Source organism: Phallusia mammillata, chromosome 5 (genome assembly GCF_965637545.1).
Source record: "Phallusia mammillata chromosome 5, kaPhaMamm4.hap1.1, whole genome shotgun sequence".
NCBI classification, from domain to species: Eukaryota; Metazoa; Chordata; class Ascidiacea; order Phlebobranchia; family Ascidiidae; genus Phallusia; species Phallusia mammillata.
Window position 1 is genome coordinate 26146807 of NC_137256.1, and position 24486 is coordinate 26171292.

Below are 24486 nucleotides of genomic sequence, written 5' to 3' on the forward strand. Positions count from 1 at the left end.
GTCGACAGTAATGATTTTTTAACATATACCATTTCTATGAGCACAGAATTATGACGACATTGGGTTCTTCAAAATGGTAGAGCTACTGACGGAGTGCCTCCTAGGAGATCCAAAAGTGCTAAATTTTTAAAACGGTATATCTCAAAAAATGCTAACGGTTAGGGCTATTAGGGTCGGGGTAAGGTATTAGCGCTTAAAATTCAATAAAATTAACCCAAAAAATTAGTTATTAATGTAAAAATTTTATGTAAATATTTCCCAACCCAACCCATTTATAGCCGCAAAATAAATAATTCAGCTCTTTACGCCACCTATCGAAAATTAGGCACTTTTGGATCTCCTAGGAGGCACTCCGTCAGTAGCTCTACCCTTCAAAATACTCTCAGAATAGGGAAACCGTTCGGTGCTATTAACTATCAATCAGCGGCAGAGTATGAGGCAATGAGCTGGAATAAGTCCAATTAAGTTGGAGCGAAAACTGTGTCTTGTTGTTACGTCGCTCTCTTATCTTTGATAGTAGCCACGCCCGTTTGGCTAGCGATCAGTCAGTGACAGGTTTTCTTGCAGGTTCCGCTACCGAAAGCGATTTTTAGATGTTTAGTTTAGTTTCTCTTTTTTCCTGGAAGCCGCCATCGTCAAATGTCAGCCATTTTCAGTGCAGCATTCGCTATGCAAGACTGCTTAGATCTGATTTGCTGCATTTAGAATCTGTTGCGAAAAAACTTGACCAAGTCAGCCAATGAAGATCTATGACGTTGTTAATACCTACCACATTTTGAAACTTGCTTTTGTTTTTGCAGGTTTTATGATATTTGTGCTTTACTGGCTGTTCGTTCAGGAAATATTACCAGATAGCCGTTAAGGAGCGTATACGTCGTATATACATTTCATTGCTATCGCTTCTGCAACCGCCAAATAAAATCTACCCAACAAAACGGAATGAAAAGCACCAAATACGGGAATGCTATGAAACTTGTACTTTAAACTTAAAAATGGAATCTCTGAGCTCGTTGTTTGGTGGATGAAGGCTATAATGAAACTTGTACTTATTGATTTAAGTTTAGCATGCTAGGGGAATTTGTGTATAGTAAATAGATTTATTTAATACAATGAAATTTGTTGTCACTTGCAGACGTGTAAAGAGACAGCCGTTACCGATGACTGCTTGCAAAACCTCAAAATGTACGCTGACGATTTGTTTAATACTTTACTCAACGTGGGACAAAAAAAGAAAGAAGTACAGAAACAAATCAGGAAAGATGAAAAGGTGAGTCAAAGTTGAACTTGCAAAGTAAAATTAAGTTTATTTTAACACTGGATCGTCAAATTCAACTTTTAAGCAAGCAAAACGAATATGTAAGCTAAATTATAATTTTACTGCTGTAATATTTACATCAAAGCAGACCTAACAGGAGTAACTGGGGAAGTAACTAAATGTAAGCAATTTTAAAATATCTTGCTTGAATTGCAACACTCCGTTACTCTCGGATATATATTTTTTTTATTCTAAAGAATATTAAACTCCATTCATTATTTTATTTCGTAGTTTTGCTGACAGTTTCAAAAAAATTGTTTTGCAGAATCTGAATAAATTCAAAGAGCAATACGAAGAACGGCTCCAAGGTGTCAGTAGCTCTACCAACTTACATGGAATAAATTACCGACGCGTAAAGTGCCGGATACCATGCGGATTGCAACGACGAGGAATGTGACGTCACGCACCTCGCGCAAAAAATCAAATAAATTAGGCCTGAAGTAAACCTGCTTAACGTATGATAAAAACCACGTGGCGTGACAGAGTTAAACAGCAAGTCGGTTTAAATCTTATCAGCTGAAATGTCAGCTAATGAATTTGAAGTGATATCAAAATGAAAAACGTCAGCAACAGAAAAACTGAAAAACAAAGTCACAGGTTGGATTTTGAAGCAATTAAAATTGTTGGATGGAAATAAAAAAAGCATATAATACAGTAACGGCAACGTATAGTTCCAACTTTCACAGAAGGTTTGATTTTTAAAATATTTATGTTCTACCAAGAAACAGAAAGCGGAAACTGATTTGCTGTAAACTATCAAAAATATATTATCAGCTTTTGTCATTTTTTCTTCTATATTCCAGCATGGCGCGTTTTATTACAGATAGAATGCGCACAAATTACGTCACAACACGACACGTGCCTATTTCAACGAATGTTGCTCCAGGAAAATCAATTAAAGTTTTTCTCTGCATTTTTGACGAGACTTGCTGATTACTTGTATCAGCTCTGTGATTGGTCGGTTTTCGGGCGCGGGAGTGACGTTTAAGAAGCAAGCGCTATGATTGATCGAAAAAAAAATGAGACAACTTGTTCGATTTGTCATTCGTTTTGATCACCTCGTGGTGAATTGAAGCTGTGTCGATGGAACGACTCACCAATTGAGAATAAACAGGTAATTTGCGTGTTGTAAATCAACTAGCCTGGTGTTTGTGCAGAATAAACTCGGGTGCACACTTGTTGACTTCTGTACATTTACCAGAATAACATTTACCAGAATATGTTTGACTTATTTATCAAATACACGATATTGCTGCTGCATCGTATGTTGCAGGTCGTCGGATGGTTTCAATCGCTTCGGAGAAACATCTACCACAGCGAAGAAGAAATACTTTATGAAACTTCCTAAAATAGGCGAGTAAATAAATGATTGAAGTTTATGTACTTATCTATATTTTTGGCGTTACATGGTAATAGTTTGTATGTCCAAGTGTTGGCAGTATAAAGTGCACTTATTCTGTCTTCGCATGTTGGCATAATTAAATATTTCATAAACTATAGTTTACATGTTGCCTTGAATTCCAAATACTGCTTCTGCTTTGTTTTGCAGGGATTGGATTTCCGGCGGAAGCGTAACAAAGATGGGGGGAACTTTCGGCTTCAAGTTAAGTTGATTGTTTTAACGCTTATATAATGCTAGGTTACCTAAAATAATATTTGCTGCATACACTAACGACTCATAATAGTTTGCAGAAAGTTAGTAAGAGTTTTAGGCAGAAGTGTTTAGAATGAGCGTCAAATATGCTATACATCAAAATTTAAAACAATTTACAGTTTCAATGCTGGTACATCCATGTTTATATTTACTCAAATGGTTTTGGTTTCAGATCATGGCGTGACTAAGATTTAAAGACTTCTAAATCTGACTTTGACAGAAATCGCACTGAAGCTTTAATGTAAGTAAACTATAAATAGAAAACACGAGCGTTGTGAAGTTAAACATAGTTTAGAATTTAAACTATCATTTATACCGTTGCTTCAACGGATAGCAAGCCCGGGGTGTTGCATGGCATGATGTTTGTGCATGTTACATTGTTTTGCATGTCACGTGTGTTTGTGAGCTGCTATTCAGTTGTCAGCATCGGTAGAATTGATTAAAATCGCAATATTCCTTTTTACATCAGTTTAACAGAATGCGATTGAGATATTAGCTTTCTATTATATTAGTTTTAGGTTTTTTTATCAAACCAGAATGCTGTTGTTAGTTTTGTTGCAGACGTTCGAAGCAGCAGCCAAACATCGGAAACAACTGCGGTGACAAAGGTTGTGGAGAAACCCTGATCGGATCAACGTAATTGAAGCACAACATTCCAAATGTAAGTGTTTATCTTACCTAGATATGTTACTTTTGAAGGTCGCTGGTCGCGTCAATTGAATCTAATAACTATATGATTCCATTTAAATAAGACGGAAATGCTCATGCCCTTCAAATAGGCGAATGAATAAAACTTGCTACAAAAGTTATGTTATATTTTGTTTATATGCCACTGGCCGCGCACTTACCATTTATATACTTGTTTTTTTAGTCACTTCGATAACATCAGGAGAAACAACTGGGAAACATTGGTGGGTCTTCGCGTGGATAGGATCCTTCAACTGGATAGGAATGACGCAATCAGCGATCGATGACGTCATCGTGCACTTTCGGTTTAACCTTCGCATGGTCATGATCCTTTCGCATGTAGATGACCGTGATGACGAAACCTGCGATCGATGACGTCATCGTTTACTTTGTATTTGTCCACTAATAAACAATCTTTCATACACGTTATATTTGGTACACTTCAAATACACATCAGCATTGTTTATCAGTTTGCGTGTACCAACGGTTTTATTCTGCTTTAACGCCTCTGTGCATCGTCCAAACTTTATTCTCTTATATGAGTTGTTGTATATTTATATGAGCACAATCCATTTTTAGTCCTGCTTCTTGCGTTGTTGCGAAACAAATTTTCCTGATAACATATGTTATAGCTACATCTAATACACAATGATTTTTTTAACAAATAATTTCCCATAATTTTCACGATATTTCGTTCTACGTCGCTTTCGTATTTCCCTTGCTCACAACATTAATCTTAAAATAAATAACATATCTCCGTTCCCCACTAAACTTCTACATCGTCCATTTAACGTCTGTCCTTTAGTTTGTCGTAGTAGTACCTTTTTTGCCTAACCATGTGTGTGAAACTTGTTCTTTGTTTACTTCAATAATACTAAACAACACGTTTTATTTCGATTCGGTGTGTTGTTTTTTTAGGTAAACCACCAATCAGAGCAACATCGCAAAACACAAGAGAATTAGTTTACAAAAAAATTAACCTTGGGTTACGAGGATTCGAAGGCTTCGCGAGATTCGATCCCATGACTCACTGCTTTCCACCATTTGCTGCAAACCACTACACTAGCAAGCTGCTTGTTGTTTATTGAATGATTCTTTTATATAACTCTAGAACCGCAGTAAAAAAAACGCTCTGGTATTACAACATATAAGGACCACTTAAAGCTTGGATGGTCGTCACCAGACGTGGTGTAGAGGTTAGTTCCTTGCTTCTCAATCCTCTAACCACTGTTCGAACCCCGGTAAAGATAAACTCTGCCCCGGTAACCGTTAACACACTTTGGGTTCGAACGTTGCCCCTCTGATAGAACTCTGTGGTGATCCTCCTTGATTGAGGTCTCTCCCCGTTGTAACAATCTCATCTCCCGCTTCCCAGACTATAAGCCATAAGCCGTCACTGAGCTAAAGTTTTTCCCCTTCTCTATGTGTGTCACTCCACTCTCAAACCTTAAGACCGTACACCTATTTAAATGAGATCACAATTAAAAGGTAATTTTGCACTTTTTTGGAAAACCGTCGAATATAATACAACAAAAAAGTGGGGAATGTTGTAGAGTAGTATTTTTAGACACTTTTGGGGGGCTTGAGAGGTGGTGGGCCCTTCGGGCCCTGCTTGCGCCTTCGGCGCAAGCCCTTTGTACGGAAGAGGTTGAGGTTTATCACTTGGGGGGGATCGATGGCTTCGATTCGAACCATTGGCTTCGAACTGGCGGTTTTTCTATTTAGCCACTACACCGTGCAAGCGCCCTTCGGTCTAAGGGCTAAACTGACTTATGACTTGTTCTTTTCGTCGATTCTTATGTCACCAAACAAAATATTTCTGCGTTTGAACGATCAGCGTGAGGTTCGTTAGCTTATGGGGGCATGGAAGCCAGTCAGGGGGATTGGGGGCACTCATGGAAATGGGTTAGGCCCATGGGGTGGCTTAGAGAGTGATGAGATCAGAGCGGGGAGAGACCTCAATCAAGGAGGGTCACCACAGAGTTCTATCAGAGGGGCAACGTTCGAACCCAAAGTGTGTTATCGGTTACCGGGGCAGAGTTTATCTTTACCGGGGTTCGAACAGTGGTGAGAGGATTGAGAAGCAAGGAACTAACCTCTACACCACGGCTGGTGACGAGAAACCCAGCTTTAAGTGGTCCTTATATGTTTTCGGTTCTAGGCTTCAGCCAAAAACTAAGCAGCGATGTAGCTTTTGGAATTCGAACCCAAATCTCCAGCATATGAGGACAGGATCTTCACCGCTACACCACGAGAGGTGACGGCAAACCCAACCAAAAATGATACATTTGTGAGTTAAACGATTCCTTCCCGAAAAAAATAACAAATTTTGATAGAGGGTTAGAACTACAAACCATAAGTTTTATCGACCAAGCAGCTTACCATTAGACCACAATGGACACGAAATCGCAGGGCGGGTTTCCTTAATGATATCGATTTCTTTTCTTACCTATTATTGTCTTAATTTTTGGACACACAGACCATTCATGCAGACGATTTTTTAGTGGTTGGGCAAGCAGCTCCTTAGTACAGTGGTTATGCAGGCAGGTAGTTAGGTTGAGAGTAAGGCAGACAGGCAGGCAGTAAATCTCCAATTCACTGGTTCGAACCTCTGAAAGGTCGAAAGGCTGGATAGAAGTTCACAGAAAGTCTTGCAGAAGGGCTGTCTGTCCGCTTGCAGAGAAACTGACTCAAGTGACGTATAGGAAGGCTGCAAACCGACGTTTTAGGCCAACGGCCAGAAAAACTTGATTTTTACGAACAACTTCACAAGTGTGCAACCACAACACTTTGAACATATGTGAGGGACCATAACGTTACTTAATGTTGTAGTTGGATCGGAGTACGACAATTCTGGTTCTAATCCCACCGGAAGTCTCAAAATCTGCTGATAGGAAGTTGTGTAAGGTCCAAATCTTTTTGCTCTTACGTTCTAATTTTACAGATTTTTGTTTGTTTGTTGACCTCCCGTTACGACTGACTTGGGATCTACACTGAAGCCTATCCAACAATATGGAAATATGGGGTCTAACAATAAATATGGTATAACGGCATCAAGCCAATGGAGAATAAAAATGACATAAAAATGTCAAAAAAACGGCAACCTAAAATAGCGTATATTATAGCATAGAATGTAGAAGCATAACTTGAAAACATACTACAATGAAAGATGTTAAGTACAAACAAAGACCAAAACCAATAAAATTACAAAAAAGACACAATTATGAGTCTTTAAATATCCTAATATAGAATATAGTATAGAATAACGAAACACCTAGAATAAACACAGTGCTATATGCGTACACAAATTAAGGGCAAAACAACGTTTTAAGTGAACAAATAAAATAACAAACAAGTATGAGTAACACGCACGCAAAAATAAGCAACATTTAAATAAACGTTCAACAGTGTCTGTACTCATGCCAAAAGTTTGGTTATAATTCAGAACTATTAACAAAATAATATAAGTAAGCATTGCCAAAATTGACGATGAACAAGAACTACATTACATAAATATTTTAGAATGTTAGAATTTACAATAAACGACAAAACGCAAAAATATAATTACGATACAAATGTAGCTTTAACTTACTCAATACACAAAGTTGTTTTTTATTTAAGCGAACACAGAAATGTGAAAACAAAACATAAGTTCGAAGTTCTTCGGAAAGTAAGTTCTTCATCGGGAAAAGAGCGTCGAGAATGTCTGGTTGAAGATCGTCCGCTGATTGTATGGTTGTTGTTCCAAGTCTGAATATGATAGGAGTGCTTCAACTTGTGGCCAACATCGTCCATAGAATGAACTCCAATCTTTACCCGACATCTGAGCTCCTGAAACAGAAACATACAAGAGACAAAACAATGCAATTCCATACTTTCATATAGATCGCTTAACATATTCGCAAAATATAATATACTGAAAGCTAGACAGTGTGCACCATGTTGGCTATAAGCAACCTAATTGAAAAAAGTAAATTGTTCGACTATAATTTGCTGCATACAAACGCCTTAAGTTCATTAAGTGTTAAAATAATTTTAATAATGCGCTTACTTATTAATATGAATGATTTAACCGATGCTGACAACTGAATAGCCGCTCTAACACACAAGTGACATGCAAAACAATAAATGTAACATGCACAAGCATCATGCAAAACAACAACAGGCTTGCTATTCGTTGCAGCAACGGCTAAAGAGTCACAACTATTATTAATCCCCTCTAATTCATTGGTTGATTTGTAAACATTTTATGATAGAAACTCTCGAACCGGTACTTATGCAGCAAAACGTCTATCTAAAAGAATATAATTCATGTAGATTTGCCTTAACACGTACCTGTATATAGTTCCCATTCATCCAATGGTTAGTTCAAGCGCAAATCCGACTCCATTACGCAATGCCTTCACGACATACAGGAGATCTGCAGCAAAACACAAATATTAATATCTGACGAATTTTAGTGCATACAAAATAAAGTTATAAAATCAACCACTTCTAACTCTACTCCTGCCTCATAGCTCTTTAGCTTACTCTGTGTTACGTTGTATCTGTAGATTTAACATTATTCTGGTTACTTAACTTATTAAGTATTTCCGATGTATGTAGTTCCCATTCATCTAGTGATCAGTCCAATGCCGATATTATTCCCCAGTGTCTTAACCGCAAACGGGAGATCTGCAATAACCAATGTAAATATTAAAGTTCGATGGCTGTTGGTTTTAGAAATGAAAATAAAATAATATTAGTGCATATTTGACGCTCCGTTTGTTAACGCTTCTAATCTTTACTCCTGCCTCACAACTAGTAAGCTAAACTCAAAACAAACGACTGTTACAAACCAGGGAACGCCAAATAAGCAACATCACATTTAACTTTCTGGTTACTTAACTTAATTAGGCCTTTCCGATCTTTCCATCTTCGATCACTCCGCCTCCAGTAATTGTCTGCAAAACAAAATATAAGCAGTACCAGGAATTTGACATAACGTAATATTAATTACAAAAAGCTTAACTATATACCAACATGTGAAGACAGGATAAGTGCACTTTTATACTATTTCCCCATGTTGGCCCCTACATCTAATATTAAGTGATACAAGTTAATAGATAACATATAAAAATACATTTACTCGCCTGTTTTCGGAAGTGTGTGTTGTGTGCCAACGAAGCACTCTTCCGTAAGAACGATGTTTCAGCGTCCAGCCAATCAATTCCCGAAGCCATCCGACGACCTGAAACAAAGTGATCCAGCAGCAGTATATAGTGTATTTGAAAAGTGAATTAAACATAAACGCATAACTTATTATTACAGGTATCAGTGCGAAGTAAACAAGTGTGCACCCGAGTTTACTTCTACAAAGACACCAAACAAGTTGATTTACAACTCGCAAATTACCTGTTTATTCTCAATTGGTGAGTCGTCCCATCGACACAGCTACCTTCACCAAGTTCACAAGGAATGACAGATCGAAGGCGCAAGGACAAAGTCGCCTCACTTTTTTTTCTTTTTCTTTCAACGAATTAGAACGCTTGCTTCTCAAACGTCATATGGGCGCTCTTCAACCGACCCATGACAGGCTTTATTGCATCAATCAGTGAATTCCACTTCGGGCTGGTTGATTGATTGCGGGAGGCAAAAATCTTGGAATGATTGGCGGCTGAACTGTTGTGACGTGGCTTGACTTGATTGGTTCTTGTGACACAATTGCTTGCTGGAAGAATCCGAAGTTCGTTAGGATTTGTAACCAAACAGCACAAATAGGTTTAGCCATCCGTTTAATTGTCCCGTCATCGTAAAAATGTAATGCAATTTCATAAAAGGAAAAGTTTTATTTTACTTGGTGTGTTGTTGCGTAGACGAAATAAGTATTAAAAACGTTGTTATGTTTCGTTTTCCTTTACCAACGACATTAAATTTTGTGCCACTGGGCGACTAAACATACAACCAGCAAACATTCTGGCAATTAACATATTTAGAAGCAGTCTGTACATGTATATAGCTGCCTACTTCATATAAATCCAAAGCAAATGTTTAGCCCAGTGGCTCCCAAACTTTTTTGGCAAACTTCTCCCTTAGCAGTTTAAACATTTTCATTTCTCCCTAATATACTACGTAGTAGATGCTAAACAATACAAAGATCATTAAACGTTGGTTTTTTTTTACTTTACAGGTTATATTTCCAGAGCTGAAGCGTATATTTACAAATCACATGTAAAAATTAAAGTCAATTTTCCCCTCAAGTTTCAAAATCCATCTCTTGGGAGGAATTTCTTCTTAAAAACAAGATGACAAGAGACGTCTGTGCTTAAATATAGCTGCTAATTCCTTTCATTTGCCCTCTTGACATAGAACTCAAAGATACAGAAGCAAAATGTTTAATATCAAAAATGCAAGTAAGAAAATGAAACTATTTACCACACTTTACAGACAGTAACATGAAAAACAAACTTAAATGAGATGAAAACAAAAACATAATCACACATATGCATGGTTTGTCACAATTTGGTGTAAGAGTTATACCCACTTGTTCAACGTACTGTACTGGCATTTTCCTAAATTTTATTGTCTTTTTGACATGCTTTTAGTGCTACATTTTTATTAGTGACTTTTTTGTTGATGGACATGGTCTAAAAGAAATTCTATGTGTTGTTTATCTCACAGTGAAGAATGGTGCCCGGTCAAGTTTGTAATATAATATATGATATCTTTATGCACGTTTAATTTCTTGTTTGTTTATGTTGCAACTGTTTTGTTATACAGGAATGATTTTATAAATTAGGACCAACACATAAAGACTAAGAAATTTGGTCATGAGAAATGAACAAATGTATTGGTCACTTGCTCATTGGTTTAATAATACATTGCATGATTTTATTGGAACATGTTAGTTTACTTGATAACAAAATGAGATGAATAAGGGATTTACTTTAGTCTACGAACTTTATCTTTCAGAAGGGTAAGACACAGTTTTGTCACACAATATATCAGAATTCATTTGTAAACCAAAAAACTTGCTATATTAAAAATATTTGAAAGTAGACGGTTTTCAATGGAAACAGGTTCGGAAGCCCTTTGTGAGAAAAGTCTTGACAATTAGGGACGATTTATTATTTTTTGCCAAGTAATGCTAATATTATTAGAAGCCAACAAAAGACTTTTTACAAACCATTTCCTCATGTGTAAGCAGGTTTCTGTCTACAGGAAAATGTATACAGGAAAAAACATACAACACAAAGGGAACAAAGGAAGCAACAGTACGATATCACTGCATAAAAATATATATCGACGCACAGTGTAAGCCAATAACCCTGTGCAAACTAAGCAAAAATATTAAGGCAAGCAAACTATTTGTGAGGAGATTTCTTCTTGTTCTTCGCCGCTGCTGCTTTTTCCGCTTCAGCTTTTGCTCTCACTAAAATAAATACAATTTTTGCTTATTTAGATGTAAATAATGGTAGAACTAGCGCTAGCCTACTACGAAGCTGACATGTGCAGCATACACGGCAGGCAATGGTGCTTGTGATTCGGCTTTGCTTGTGAAGGCCACAATACAGTTTCGTATGTGAATGTCAAATTCATAGAGCAAAAGTAAGCAAACAAATTTCTGCTTGGCTAAGTTAGCAACACCCAAGTATGCTACATTATATAGATAAAGTCATCTGATAACATTTTCATTTTTAAGCCAGTTAGATGGGATACTGTTGGCATTTTTTTAAGCTCATCCGCCCTTCATTAGGTCTTATTTTGGGTACTAAACGAGTTGCTAGGCACTCTCCACACTGCAGAGGTGTGTGGTGAGCTGGTTTAGTCGCCAACGACCCGACTATGAAACAGGTAGTACAGTACTGGATTACATATTTCCAATAGCACGCAGAGCATGTCCTGACAGAGTAATGTATTTCCTTTCCATAAATAGGATAGTTAATTAATTTTGTGGCAATTTTTTAAATTTCTGGTGAAACCCCTTTGATGGCATAAGTTGGTGCTGAAATCGCTACATTACAGGATGCAGAAGTTAACAATGAGCCTGTATAATATGTATTGGCTGCTTTATGTTTCTAAAACTGTGTTTGTAATTTAAAACAGTTTCTATTTTTGCTCTATACTAGAATATCAAAAGCATGTGCTTTCAGGAGTGGTATGAACTTTTAGTTGATCTGTTTACAAGTCTGTACAATTTTTGCTATTCAATGATGTGTTTAAGGACCCCCAACCACCCCCCTGGAAGGACTCCTGTTCGACTTGTACATGTGAATATCAGGAGCTTGTGAGTATGTCAGCAACATTAATTTACCTGTTTACAGTGTTCACATCTCCTTAACATTGGACATTGTTTCCAGTAATGTAAATCTAAACCTTCATCTGTAAATCCCTCATCTCTTTCACCACAGAAAATACACATGCTGCAAAACAAACAAGGTAGTTGTAGTAAAAGTAGGTAAAGATGACATTTTTTGCTTGTTGGTATATTTTTCTCAGACAGAATAACAAAACAATTGATTTTCCGGAAAAAAAAACATCAAACTAATGTTGATTTGTTATAACTTTGCATTAGAAGTAAGCAGCATTACACAAGCATGCTAAAAGCAGGTTTTGTGCCAAGTTTCAATACAATTTTTGCATAAGCAAGTACACAAATCAATAATCATACAAACACTTTTAAATGTTGATCAATCCATACTGTGACCAACATTGACAATTGAACAACTATTTTGTTTGTAACAGCTTACTAAGATGCATGACTGCAGGTTAATTTCAACTAGAGAACAGAAAATACACCTGCTACAATAAACAAACAGGTTAATTGTACTACAGTTGTAATTTCGGTTTGTTTTTCTCTGGGCAAGGTAATAAAAAATGATTTTCAAAAAACATCATCAACTGATTTCAATTTTACTATTATTTGTGTGAAGAAGTAAATAGATTGATACAGCCTGATATAAGCTTCAGCTTTTATAATGGGATTTAAGCACATAAACCAATCATTATTATGCAAAAACCATATCTGATTTTTAAATAACATTCTAGATATGCATAGTACCAAAGCTACCAATTGACAAGCAATCACCTATTTTTTTACTTAAATGCACAATTGCACTGGGAAGAGTTCCTAACAAGTTTTTATTTTACCAGAGCACATGCATATTATAGCATAAACGCTTAAATATATACATATAATATTGCATAAAACAAATAAATTTGGAAACTTACTTGTCCAGAAACGAATCATCATCGGCACTGGTCCTAAATAATAATATATTGCTTTAAATATGTCCTATTTAACGTTCTTTTTCAAAGAAAAGAAGGAGTAAATAGTGGCATAATGGGGTAAAACAAAAAATAGACACCTATGAATAGCAAATGCTACAAGCTGTCTAATTTTCATTCAATTCGAACATTGATGAAGGGTCACCCATTTTAGGGATTATTTGGTTGAATTGTGGTGTTACAAGGCAAAACATAACATTTGAAGACTTAGTATGTTCAATAAACTTTGCAAATTTCATATAATTAGAACGTTTTTTAAAAGTTCATTTATTTTAGGGGGCCAGTTGAGTAAATGTTGAGGCTACAAGGTAAAACACATCAATCGAAACCTGGTAATAGCATAGTCCACATGCTACCCAAAATTTAGCCTATTCCGACACTGTTTAATAAACTCACCCATTTTAGGGGGCTAGTGGGGTAACTAATAGGGTTATTTGGACAAACAAAGTGGGATGCACATCTACATAACTATATCTACCATCTGTGTACATTTCAGACAAATCCATCAAACATTTGATGGAAAAACGAGTCGGACAAACTTTGGGGAGAAGAAAACAAAAGAAAAAACAAACAAAAACAATTTGAGTAAAATCAATATGTGTCCCCTTCAGGGAAGGGGACCCATAACTATTTCCTCAACGACAACAAAACTGTAACTGGATCTCTGAACCAATTCCATACAAACCTCACTTCACTAAACTGGAATCGAATTCCTATTGTCTGCATTCTCTCCTGCCAACCAATTTGTTGGAAGTACATCGTTCGTGACAACAAACTTGATTCAGCGACATTCAAACATGCATTTTATACCTTTGCAGAAAAGTAGCTAAAAATATTATCGCATAATAGTGGTGAGTTATACAAAGATGCACAAAACACAATTTACAATCCTAGAAACAACATGCAAAAACTTTGTCTTTAACCAGAATCAATTATAACAGATAACATATGGCTTTTTGTTTTGCAGTAGATCATACCATTATCAGCAATATTACAAAGTCTACATGCATTTATCCTTTATGTAGTAGGTGTAAAAGTAAAGATAGGAAATGCATTACATCACCACATTGTGATTATTGCATTTTAAGCAGTTTCTGTTTCACAGTTCAAGGATTGACACAACTTGATCAGATCAGATTAGGCAAGTGTTGGTAAAAAAATGTGTTCGCTTTATATATTTGCTATATATAAGCTCATTAGTAATTTGTTTTGGATCATTTTTGGCCTACTTTGAAATGTCCAGCTATGTTTACAAACTTGTTTTAACTCACCTTGGTAAGTAAAAGTATAAAGTTCAGTTGCAAGCAGCTGTTTGATGTTTGTGAGTTTGAAACATGAAAATGAGCCATGAATTCGATGAAGCTTTTTTAGATTTTCCAGCTTTGTCATGTGTTGATGCGTCAAATAGATATCTCCCACCCTGCATCAAAACGACACAATTGTAAACCACTGAATTACTCCCTTGGGGCTTCAATAGTATAGTCTGAGATTTAGTCAATGTTTAACAAACACAATCACTTATTCGAGGCTGTAAAGGTAACCATTTGGCCGATTTAACTAAAACTTCAAATACTAAACGAGAAACACACTACAATCAATTGTTTAAATATTCAACACATTAAGGCTTGTATTTCTGATCTTAAGGACCGATAACCTAAAAACACATATTTAAAGGGTAAAAATTGAGTGAATCTAACTAAAATGTACCAAGTACATTACAATACTTTACCACGCACCAACCAACAAAGTAAAAAACTCCAAGATCATGTATTTGAGTAAGTAGAGCTGTTTCAAAAATTCACATTTTGGGGGCCTGTGGGTAAACTGCTGAGTAATTTAAGGTCAACTTTAGAAGGATTAAACTTGGATAACTAACTAACTTCTGTGTAAATTTGAATAATTTGGAAGCACCCTTTCTTGACCAAACATGTGGAACAAACCAGTGTTAGACATAAAAAAGAAAGGAGACCCATAACTAGGTTTATGGTACAATTAATACATCAGATTATATTTGTGGGTGAAACTTCAACTTACTGGTGGTGACAAAGATTCATTCAAGAGGCCCGTTGTTTTTCACTGACATTTCTTCTAAAGTTGCATCTAAACTTTCATCACTAGTTGGTGCTGGTTAGTAAACAATCTACAAAAATATTAGAGGTTTACAAACTGCTGTTGCTACCCTGTACCCCAGTGGTTCCCAACCAGGCCTCCTTTGAAAATAAATTTTACATCCCACATTGATCTCAAAAAACAGGTCTAGAATATTGTCTGTCAACAATATCTTGTTTCCATGTGTGACATTGTTAAACAATATTGATTAAATCAGGCAAATTATTATTTATCCCTTAAGGAATGTCAAAACTTATGATTTCCTTTTATCTAACCCACTGGACAAGTCAAATATTTCCCTGGTTGTTAACCTCTGCTGCAGACAATCGCATGAAAAGTTTAAAGTGAGATATCTCAGTGCAATGAATGAAATTATTTTACCTCAATATTGTCCACAAATGTTGGGATTCTTCTCCAAGCAAGCATCACAGAATCGTTAGATGAAGACTTAGAAACAGCTGACTGCAAAATATTTTACATGTAAAACTAGAAGGGTGGCTTAGCACATATTGCTATTGTATATACATTATAACCTACTTTAAAACATTACTATATTTCCTACACTTATTTTATAATGGGTCCCATATTATCTACTGTCTTTATAACATTGGTTGTTTCTGCAGGCAGAAACTCATGGGTCCCCACACATGCAAAGTTGTAAATAATGCATTTCAAGAGATAACTATGAGAAAGTTTGTTATTGTAAGGTAAAACACAGTGACTGGTACTGAACATAAATAAATATGCTGTATGGACTACAAACTATTCAAATTTCATTCCATTCATCCAAATAGCATATTATTTTATGCTCGGTACCGGTCACTGTGTTTTATCTGACAACAACAAACTTTCTCATAGTTATGAATATTCATTCCATTCATACAAGGTTTTTCTCTGTCTGAGAAAAAAAGGCTAAACACAACAATCAGCTCCTTTTAATTGCGAATTGCACCTGATTGTAGGGGGTAGTGGGGTAAATGATAGTGCTACAGGGTAAAACAACAATCGACACCTATAAGTGGCACACTCCAGAAGCTGTCTAAATTTTATTCAATTCAGACATTGTTTAAAAAATTGACCCATTTTGGGGGCTAGTGGAGTAAATGATGGGGTCAAAGCGTTGAACAAAACAATAGACAACTATAAATCACACATTCTATAAACTGTTGAAATTTTTATAAAATTCGGACATTGTTTAAAACATTCACCCATTTTAGGGGGCTAGAGAGGTAATATTGGGGCTACGGGGTTAAACACAACAATTGACACCTATAAATGACAAATTCTACAAGCTGTCAAAATTTCATCTAATTCCGACACCGTTTAAAAAACTCACCCATTTAAGGGGGTTAGTGGGGCAACTAATGGGGTTCTACACCCATAAGTAAAAAATATGAAATTACAATGACCCAATCAACAGTCGTGTAAATTTTTATCCAAATCGGCCAATGTTTAAATTTCTGGCCACTAGAGGAGCAACATTTGTTAACACGTCTGACATCATAAGACTGTTATCACCCCTCTGACTGGCATGTGCAAAAACGCCTTCCAAGTAATGCACAAACACAAGTAGCATATTCTCTGGTACCTTTACTATACTGTTACTCCACAGAATTTTTTTGTTTGTGGTGCGTAGCAACCTGCAAAAACGTTTTACATTTTGGGGGCTAGCGGGGTAAATACTGGGGTTATTAACTCAAACGAAGCAGATGGCACATCTACATAACTATATCTACCATCTGTGAAAGTTTCATCCAAATCCACCAAAGATTTCATGCCAAAAGTGCATGGAAACGCTTCGGCAGAAAAAAGAAAAAAAAAAGAAAAAAAACAGAAAAAAACAGAGTGAAATCAAGATGTGTCCCCTTCAGGGAAGGGGACCCATAATTAATCACAAACTAAAAAGTTGGTTTTCCTATATATTTACATTTTATACGTTCTTTTTTCTTTTTAACGATTTACTATACACAACATTTGATCTCCTAACATAACTGTTTTTGCAAAATTGATAAGGTCTCCACACACATGTTTATGAGAATTGCTTACGATATAAAAATGGTGCAAGTATTTTTAGATTCTGAAGGACAAATTAGTAGAAAGCATCAAGCCACATTATTAACCTGCAAGTTTTTTTCATCCACAATTCTCCAAGATTCACTTGGTGGAACGGGTAGGGCTGTATTTCGTGGAATCCAATCTTGGATCCTGAAAAACAAGTCACACATACTGGGTGTGAATATACTGAAGGGCCATTACGAACAGAAGCATATGTCTACGCTCGTTAAAAAACCAAACATCGCACAATGTTTTTCGGTCATTTTTGCAGAACAACCTGTGCTACAAAATTTAGATATGGCCGAAGCAAAGTGGTTGGGATTGATTAACGCCAAAATAAACATCCAGTGCATGATACTACCGCGTGTTCGCTAAATTCGTTTTCCACGCATTCCCCTCAACCCAATTACTGTCTTATCTTTTTCTGTACCTCCGCTTTTTTTCTGTTTTGCAACACACCTGCAGCATACTTGACAGCCCGATAGTAAACAGTGCGGCGTTCACTCTGGAAAGTTTCTTCACCAGTTGCATGTTATTCTGGTAGCTTGTTTTAGTATTTTATTGTTTTTACTGTTTTACTATGCTTTTATAACAGTATTGTATTCGCTTACAGAACCGACGATGCCAAAACTTTTTGGTGAAATATATATTCTGTGAAATACTGTGTACAAGTACGGTTGATTCTGTTCGGCCTAGGATTTATACACTGGGTTTTGAATTATATTGATGTAAGAACAGTAATCACCGGAAAACTGCTACTGTAGGTGGATTTCAGTTCAAACTAGATTTTATTTTTTTATACTGAAGGGCATAGCAGATAAAATTTGTTGTTTTGCAGTAGCTCATATCATCATCACTTATATTACAAAGTCTACATGCAGGTATTTATCCCTCATGTAGTGAGTGTAAATGTAAAGTTAGGAATTACATTACATTACAGTACCACACAATATTAAACATATAAAATAAATAATGGATATTATTACAAAAGAAGATTACAATAAATATAATTAAATTGTGTTGCAGTTATGTTTTGATTAAACACAGTTGAAAGAATATCACAACTTGATCAGATCCGTATTATCTTGCTATGTATGGAGTTGGGATAGGATTTATATTTTCTACATCTTGTGGTAAAGCATCTTTCTTCACTGGTGAAATTGATGTGCTGTGAATATCCTTATATTCCTTGTGTTGGGGTTTGAACTTCGGTTGTGGGCTGGAGAAAATGCTGCAAACAAATAATATATTTGAAATGTGGCTGAAAATCAGCTGCTTAACTTCTCACTTGGTTTTATATGTTACATACAGTTCAAAACTGAAAAAAAATACACACAAACTTTAGTTTGATAAAAACAAAACTTGTGTGTAGAGAATACATTGTGTTGCAGATGTTTCTAAAATTGATGTCGTCAAAATTAAAGCAAGTTGTGGCGTAACAGAATAAAAAAACAGATAAGGTAAGTGTTGGCAACAAAAAATGTTTTCGCTTAATGTATTTGCTACATATTATATAAGGTCATTAGCAATTTAGTTTTGGGTCTATGTTTACAAACTTGTTTTAACTCACCTTGGTAAGTGAAAGTATAAAGTTGAGTTGCAAGCAGCTTTGATGTTTGTGAGTTTGAAACATGAAAATGTGCCATGAGTTCGATGAAGCTTTTGTGGATTTCCCAGCTTTTCTAAACATAAATATTTTATTTGAAACATGATTAATTTTGTGCACAGAAAATTGCATACAATAAAAAAAGAATGCTGCTTTAAATGTTAAAACTAAATACCAAAACACTCCTTAATACAATGTGTCTTGTGTTTTTCCATTTCAAGCCCTAAATAAGCTTAAATCCCTCTACCAGCAAATAAGTGTGTCAACTAGAAGGGTGGCTTAGCACATATTGCCCTTGCACATACACTATGATCTATTTTAAAACATAAATATATTTCCTATGCTTATTTTGTATTGGGTCCCATATTAGCCATCGTCTTTCAGAACCTTGGTTGTTTCTGCAGGCAAAAACTCATGGGTCCCCAAACATGCAAAGTTGAAAATAATGCAATTCAATAGATAACAATGAGTAAGTTTGGTATTGTGAAGACAAACACAGTGATTGGTGCTGTGCATATCTAAATATGCTATATGGAGTAAAATCTATTTAAATTAAAAAACTCATTTTAGGGGGCTAGTAGGATAACTAATTTGAGGTACACACACAAACTTAAAAGTAGGAAACCACAATGACTCAATCAATAGTACTGCAAAATTTCATTCCAATCTGCCAACGTTTAAAATTTCAACCACTAGAGGTGTTTTGAGCAACAACCATTAATGTTTCTGACGTCAAAGGGCTGTTAACAACCCCCGAACTGCAATGGCGCAATAACGATAATTTGGCATACTACAAGCTATCCAAATTTTAGCCAATTCTGACATTGTTTACAAACTCACCCTTTTAGGGGGCTAGCGGGGTAAATACTAGGGTTATCCGGACAAACAAAGTGGGATGCACATCTACATAACTATATCTACCATCTGTATAAGTTTCAGCCACATCCATCAAGCCTTTGATAGAAAAACGAGTCGGACAAACTTCGGGGGAAAATACCCATTTTAGGGGGCTAGCGGGGTAAATACTGGGGTTATCAACAAAAACAAAGTGGAATGCACATCTACATAACTACATCTACCATCTGTATAAGTTTCAGCCACATCCATCAAGCATTTGATGGCAAAACGAGTCAGACAAACTTAGGGGGAAAAAAACATCTTAGGGGGCTAGCGGGGTAAATACTGGGGTTATCAACAAAAACAAAGTGGGATGCACATCTACCATCTGTGTAAATTTCAGCCAAATCCATCAAACATTTGATAGAAAATGAGTTGGACAAAGTTCGGGGGAAAATACCTATTTTCGGGGGCTAGCGGGGTAAATACTGGGGTTATCAACAAACACAAAGTGGGATGCACATCTACATAACTACATCTACCATCTGTGTAAATTTCAGCCAAATTCATCAAACATTTGATGGAAAAACGAGTCGGACAAACTTCGGGGAAAAAATACCAATTTTAGGGGGCTAGCGGGGTAAATACTGGGGTTATCAGCAAAAAAAAAGTGGGATGCACATCTACATAACTATATCTACCATCTGTGTAAATTTCAGCCAAATCCATCAAACATTTGATAGAAAAACGAGTCGGACAAACTTCGGGGGAAAATACCTATTTTAGGGGGCTAGCGGGGTAAATACTGGGGTTATCAACAAAAAACAAAGTGGGATGCACATCTACATAACTACATCTACCATCTGTGTAAATTTCAGCCAAATTCATCAAACATTTGATAGAAAAACGAGTCGGACAAACTTCGGGGGAAAAATACCCATTTTACGGGGCTAGCGGGGTAAATACTGGGGTTATCAACAAAAACAAAGTGGGATGCACATCTACATAACTACATCTACTATCTGTGTAAATTTCAGCCAAATCCATCAAGGATTTGATGGAAAAACGAGTCGGACAAACTTTGGGTAGAAGAAAAAAAAAGAAACAAACAAAAAACATTTTGAGTAAAATCAATATGTGTCCCCTTCAGGGAACTAAATAGTGCATGATATCACATGGTAATTAGTTTTAATGGAGAACTGCGGTGACAGTTAAAGCTATTCGGATTAGGGTGAGTGTTTGTAATTGAAACAAGACACAAAAAGGACAAGAAAACTGTTTTTTACCTGCTCCTTTAGCTCAACTATGTCGACAGGAACTTTTTGAATGTGGAATATTTCAAAATTTGAAAATTGTAGCCTGAAGAAAGAAAACAATTTTGTGTTGATGACTCTTAATCTGTTACTGATGCGCAAATTAATGGAAACAGTATGAAACCAAAGTTCAAACACATCGCAAAAATAAACAGTGCAACACACAAAAAATCTAGCTGGTTGTAATTTAAATTCAACCCCTTATATCTGCTTCCTATTAGCAAAAGTTTTAAAGGAGCATGTTTTTTTGGTTTAGCTATGACCAGTCAGCTAAACCAGCTTCAACATGGAAGCTATCAAAAAGTATAAAGACAATGTAAAGTATGGTTGAGGGTTAAATTGTCAATGCTTGGATGCATGGAATTGGGGTCATTCGGTTGCAAAATTATCCATAAAGCGTTAAATTGACCAAAACATGAATCCAAATACCTTCTTTGCTCTGTTGTATCGTTCGACTTTGACACAAAGAAACTTGCCCTGTTTGTGACAGTTCAGTCGGATGTCAAACACATTGAACAAGTTCTTCACTCAAACTTATTTCTTGGATGGAATTGCAAGAATTGTGACACGAGCTGGTATCTTGTTTTGCTCGGGTACCCAGAAAGCTAACATGTTGGCCAAGGGTGACCACACAAACTCGCTAAAATTCAAGAAAAGTTTAATACTGATTTGCTATGTTTGTTCGAGGTTACCAAAAGTTTTAATACACACCTCGCTCCATCAACCACCAATAGTATAAAGTTTCCATAAAGGTATAAAATATATGAAATTTTGCATGTAAATTATTACAATGGATTTGTTTAAAATTGTTGAGTGCAGAATGAGGGTAACTAATTTGTTTTATTGTGGTTTTTTAATGACAGTTATTAGTTTTTTGCTTTAGCTACTTACAAGAGTTTCACAGACACTCAGCACACCTTTGGAATTTCTTACAAAGTAAGTACCATCGTGACTCCATCTGTCAAAGAGCAAATTTCAAACAGGTTATTTAAACAAATTTGTTTGAACAATGATAGGCAGCTTTTTCTTCAAAAAGTCTAAATATAATTAACCACACACACAGTAAATGAATTTACCACAAATAGTTTTTTTTTTGTCAAATAGTCTGTAACAAATATAGAACAGTTGGGGTATTTCTTCGTTCTTTTTTTATTAATTTTTTGATGTTATAACAATTTTTATTAGCTAATGAAAAACATGTAAAACACAACATTAAGGTATGTAAAAGATTTCATTACATACTTAAATATGGGCCACTGCCTGTCATCAGCTCGAGACATGTCGGCATGGAAACCTCTCTTCTTTGTGCCAGTAAAAACTTCCCATATTATAATGGACTGGACATCTTCACTAGTTCCTTGTTCCTGCATTGGCCTGAAAGTTACCAAGTATCTGCAAAAACAACAAGGATATTTTTTCTCTGTTTTGTTTTAGTTAGACTCACAATCCTAATATCCAACTAATTTTAATAAACAATTAAAGCACTTGCATGAAAAACAATGAATGGTATCTTTATTTTACAGGTAATTGCAGCAATGCAGACTTGTTAAAAAGTTAGAAAAGTGTACAAAATCAAGGATATCCTAAATATAATACTGTTTAGTGATGGGACAATACCAGGTTTTAAAGCGAGTACCGATACCAAGTACGAGTACCACATGTATATACGTTCTATACCGAGTACTTAAGTGTAGTGTTGTACTTAGTTGTATATCACTGGCTAATTTATCTGTCATGGTCGGGGTACAGGTGTGCACACACATGCCAAAAATGTAATCTCCACGTGATAGCGAAAAAGATATACATAAACTGGCGGAACTTTTTTCCAATTTTGTGCTGTCCGAAGCAAATATTGGCATAAAGTTGCAAGCATTCTTATGGTGTACATCAGCCTTCGGTACTCGCACGCTGGTATCAAAAACTGAGGCAAAATATTTCAATACCGAGTAAGAGTATCGATACCACTGAAATCATTCAATACCATCGATATTGAGTAGTGAGTACCAGGTACTCGTCCCATCACTAATACTGTTAGTTCAAATATATGAATGCTGCTCGGGTATGTTTCAAACTTCGAAGCTATAACTGTACATAAAAACTCAAGAAGTGCACTACAACATATTATATATATATGACACATGTATTATTTTTTTATGTAATCTTTGCACACATTAGGTAAGATTAAAAGCTCATTTATAACTTTGCAAGGTCTAAACATAACATGCATTCACACCAATAGTTGTGCCAGATGTCCATTAAATATGGGTTGGTAGATTGTAAAAAAGTTGTATACACCAGACATTAATCATTTTATTGAACAAAACCACATAACCAGAAAACAGGGCCAGGCATACATCCATCTGTAGTGCAAAATAGTTTACTGCACTCTGATCAATACTAAAGACCACTTCTCACCTTTCAGATGGTGAAAAGTTAATAAGTTAGACACCAGGGTGGGCAAATCTCTGAATCTGCTTGAAGTGTTCCCCTCCCCATAAAGCAATTCCTTCAGAATGAAATGTGGCCAAGTATGATCCTTTAGGTGACCACCTTGTGTATGTTTCAGTCCACCTCGAAAAAGTTTAAAACACATATATGATTTTGATATTGCTCGACTTGGAATTGCCATTTTTCACAATTCTTAAAACTTTGACCATCTTTTTTATGATGTCTATTAGCAATGTATGCTTATTGCATTCCAACAATATTGAGATTTTTTTGTTGGCATGCAATGAATTATCTTTGCTAAATATAATTTTCCGTCAAAAATGTTGTAATTAATATTGTATAAAAAACTAAGTGCAATGTAGCTAACTTTTTTCATAATATTTTTGTCATTATTTTTATTCATTACATGGCGTGCAAACAAGAAACAATTTGTCATTTCTACCTTTCTTCAATATCGACTGGTTCTGCAGCAGTATTGAGGTATATAGCTGTCTTCTCACCACCTTCATAAATTACACTAAACCGATCATTGCTGTCCTCCTCTTCCAAATAGTAATGCAAGTTGCCCTACAAACAATGCAACACTCAGCAGTTGTTAGACTTATATAAATCACAAACATGAAAAACTTCATGGAAGGGGACCCATAATAACAAATCCAGTTGCTTTCATTTAACCTTGTTTTCACATTTTACATATATATATATATACAGTATACAACAGGGCTAATTAGTTTCGTCAAAGGTCCATATAGAAAAGGTAAATATTACAAAAGGTCCGGACACTTTTGTCAGAAATGCAACTGTGCACTGAACGTTAATTCACTTCTTGCGAGAGTATATTGTCACAATCATTTACTGAATACATTTCATCTGGTTTTGAAGGATTGCTCCATAACTCACACAAGATTTTAAAAAGATTTAGTCAATGTTCAAGTAATTACCACACCATGTCAATGTTCAAGTCATTACCACTCAAATCATAGACGATATGTTGCCAAGACTGTCGAGGGCCACATATGCCTCAAAAGGTCCAGATATGGACCACGGTCCACCATTTGAGTAGCCCTGGTATACAATGTGCTATATCATGGTATATTTAGTACACTCTTCAACTTTGACACATTAAACAATTTTTTGAACAAAAATAAGTAATACTAGATTTGGTAATACATTTCTTCTAATCAGTCAAATCAAT

General features: G+C 35.8%; 2 protein-coding genes and 2 long non-coding RNA genes across 5 annotated transcripts; all 4 read right to left on the reverse strand.

Moving 5' to 3' along the window:
• Positions 1-6756: 6756 nt before the first annotated feature.
• On the reverse strand, positions 6757-9099 carry LOC145228678 (uncharacterized). Its single transcript, XR_013860166.1, has 3 exons — positions 8236-9099; positions 7992-8076; positions 6757-7487 (listed from the first exon to the last, which is right to left on the reverse strand). It is a non-coding gene; the product is annotated as an uncharacterized LOC145228678 (long non-coding RNA).
• Positions 9100-10014: 915 nt separating this feature from the next.
• Positions 10015-15022, reverse strand: LOC145228689 (centrosomal protein of 104 kDa-like). Of its 2 annotated transcripts, none has more exons than XM_080093947.1 (4): positions 14958-15022; positions 12867-12899; positions 11950-12058; positions 10015-11067 (listed from the first exon to the last, which is right to left on the reverse strand). In XM_080093947.1, the coding sequence occupies exons 1-4, from the start codon at positions 14975-14977 to the stop codon at positions 11065-11067; spliced, it is 165 nt and encodes a 54-aa protein (XP_079950073.1). In that variant the 5' UTR covers positions 14978-15022; the 3' UTR covers positions 10015-11064. The 2 variants fall into 2 exon arrangements, with proteins under 2 accessions (XP_079950073.1, XP_079950072.1); XM_080093946.1 differs by lacking the exon at positions 14958-15022 and adding an exon at positions 13609-13682.
• A 2154-nt stretch (positions 15023-17176) lies between these two features.
• On the reverse strand, positions 17177-18721 carry LOC145228746 (uncharacterized). Its single transcript, XR_013860254.1, has 3 exons — positions 18658-18721; positions 18177-18318; positions 17177-17237 (listed from the first exon to the last, which is right to left on the reverse strand). It is a non-coding gene; the product is annotated as an uncharacterized LOC145228746 (long non-coding RNA).
• A 2100-nt stretch (positions 18722-20821) lies between these two features.
• On the reverse strand, positions 20822-23944 carry LOC145228659 (eukaryotic translation initiation factor 3 subunit B-like). Its single transcript, XM_080093915.1, has 6 exons — positions 23734-23944; positions 23259-23414; positions 22086-22235; positions 21735-21801; positions 21273-21483; positions 20822-20889 (listed from the first exon to the last, which is right to left on the reverse strand). Exons 3-5 carry the CDS (start codon positions 22211-22213, stop codon positions 21346-21348), a joined length of 333 nt encoding a protein of 110 aa, XP_079950041.1. The 5' UTR covers positions 22214-22235; positions 23259-23414; positions 23734-23944; the 3' UTR covers positions 20822-20889; positions 21273-21345.
• Positions 23945-24486: the final 542 nt, after the last annotated feature.

Bases quoted from the DNA above. Each gene is read 5' to 3' on its own strand.
- LOC145228689 (XM_080093946.1), bottom strand. From the start codon at position 13,682: ATGTACTTCCAACAAATTGGTTGGCAGGAGAGAATGCAGACAATAGGA. The intron at 12,900-13,608 runs GTTTGTATGGAA...ATTATTATTTAG, and splicing joins TTCCAGTTTAGTGAAGTGAG to GACCAGTGCCGATGATGATT. The intron at 12,059-12,866 runs GTAAGTTTCCAA...TTTGTTTTGCAG, and splicing joins GATGATTCGTTTCTGGACAA to CATGTGTATTTTCTGTGGTG.
- LOC145228659 (XM_080093915.1), bottom strand. From the start codon at position 22,213: ATGCAGGAACAAGGAACTAGTGAAGATGTCCAGTCCATTATAATATGG. The intron at 21,802-22,085 runs GTATGTAATGAA...GCTCTTTGACAG, and splicing joins AGGCAGTGGCCCATATTTAA to ATGGAGTCACGATGGTACTT. The intron at 21,484-21,734 runs GTAAGTAGCTAA...CTTGAATTTTAG, and splicing joins TGAGTGTCTGTGAAACTCTT to CGAGTTTGTGTGGTCACCCT.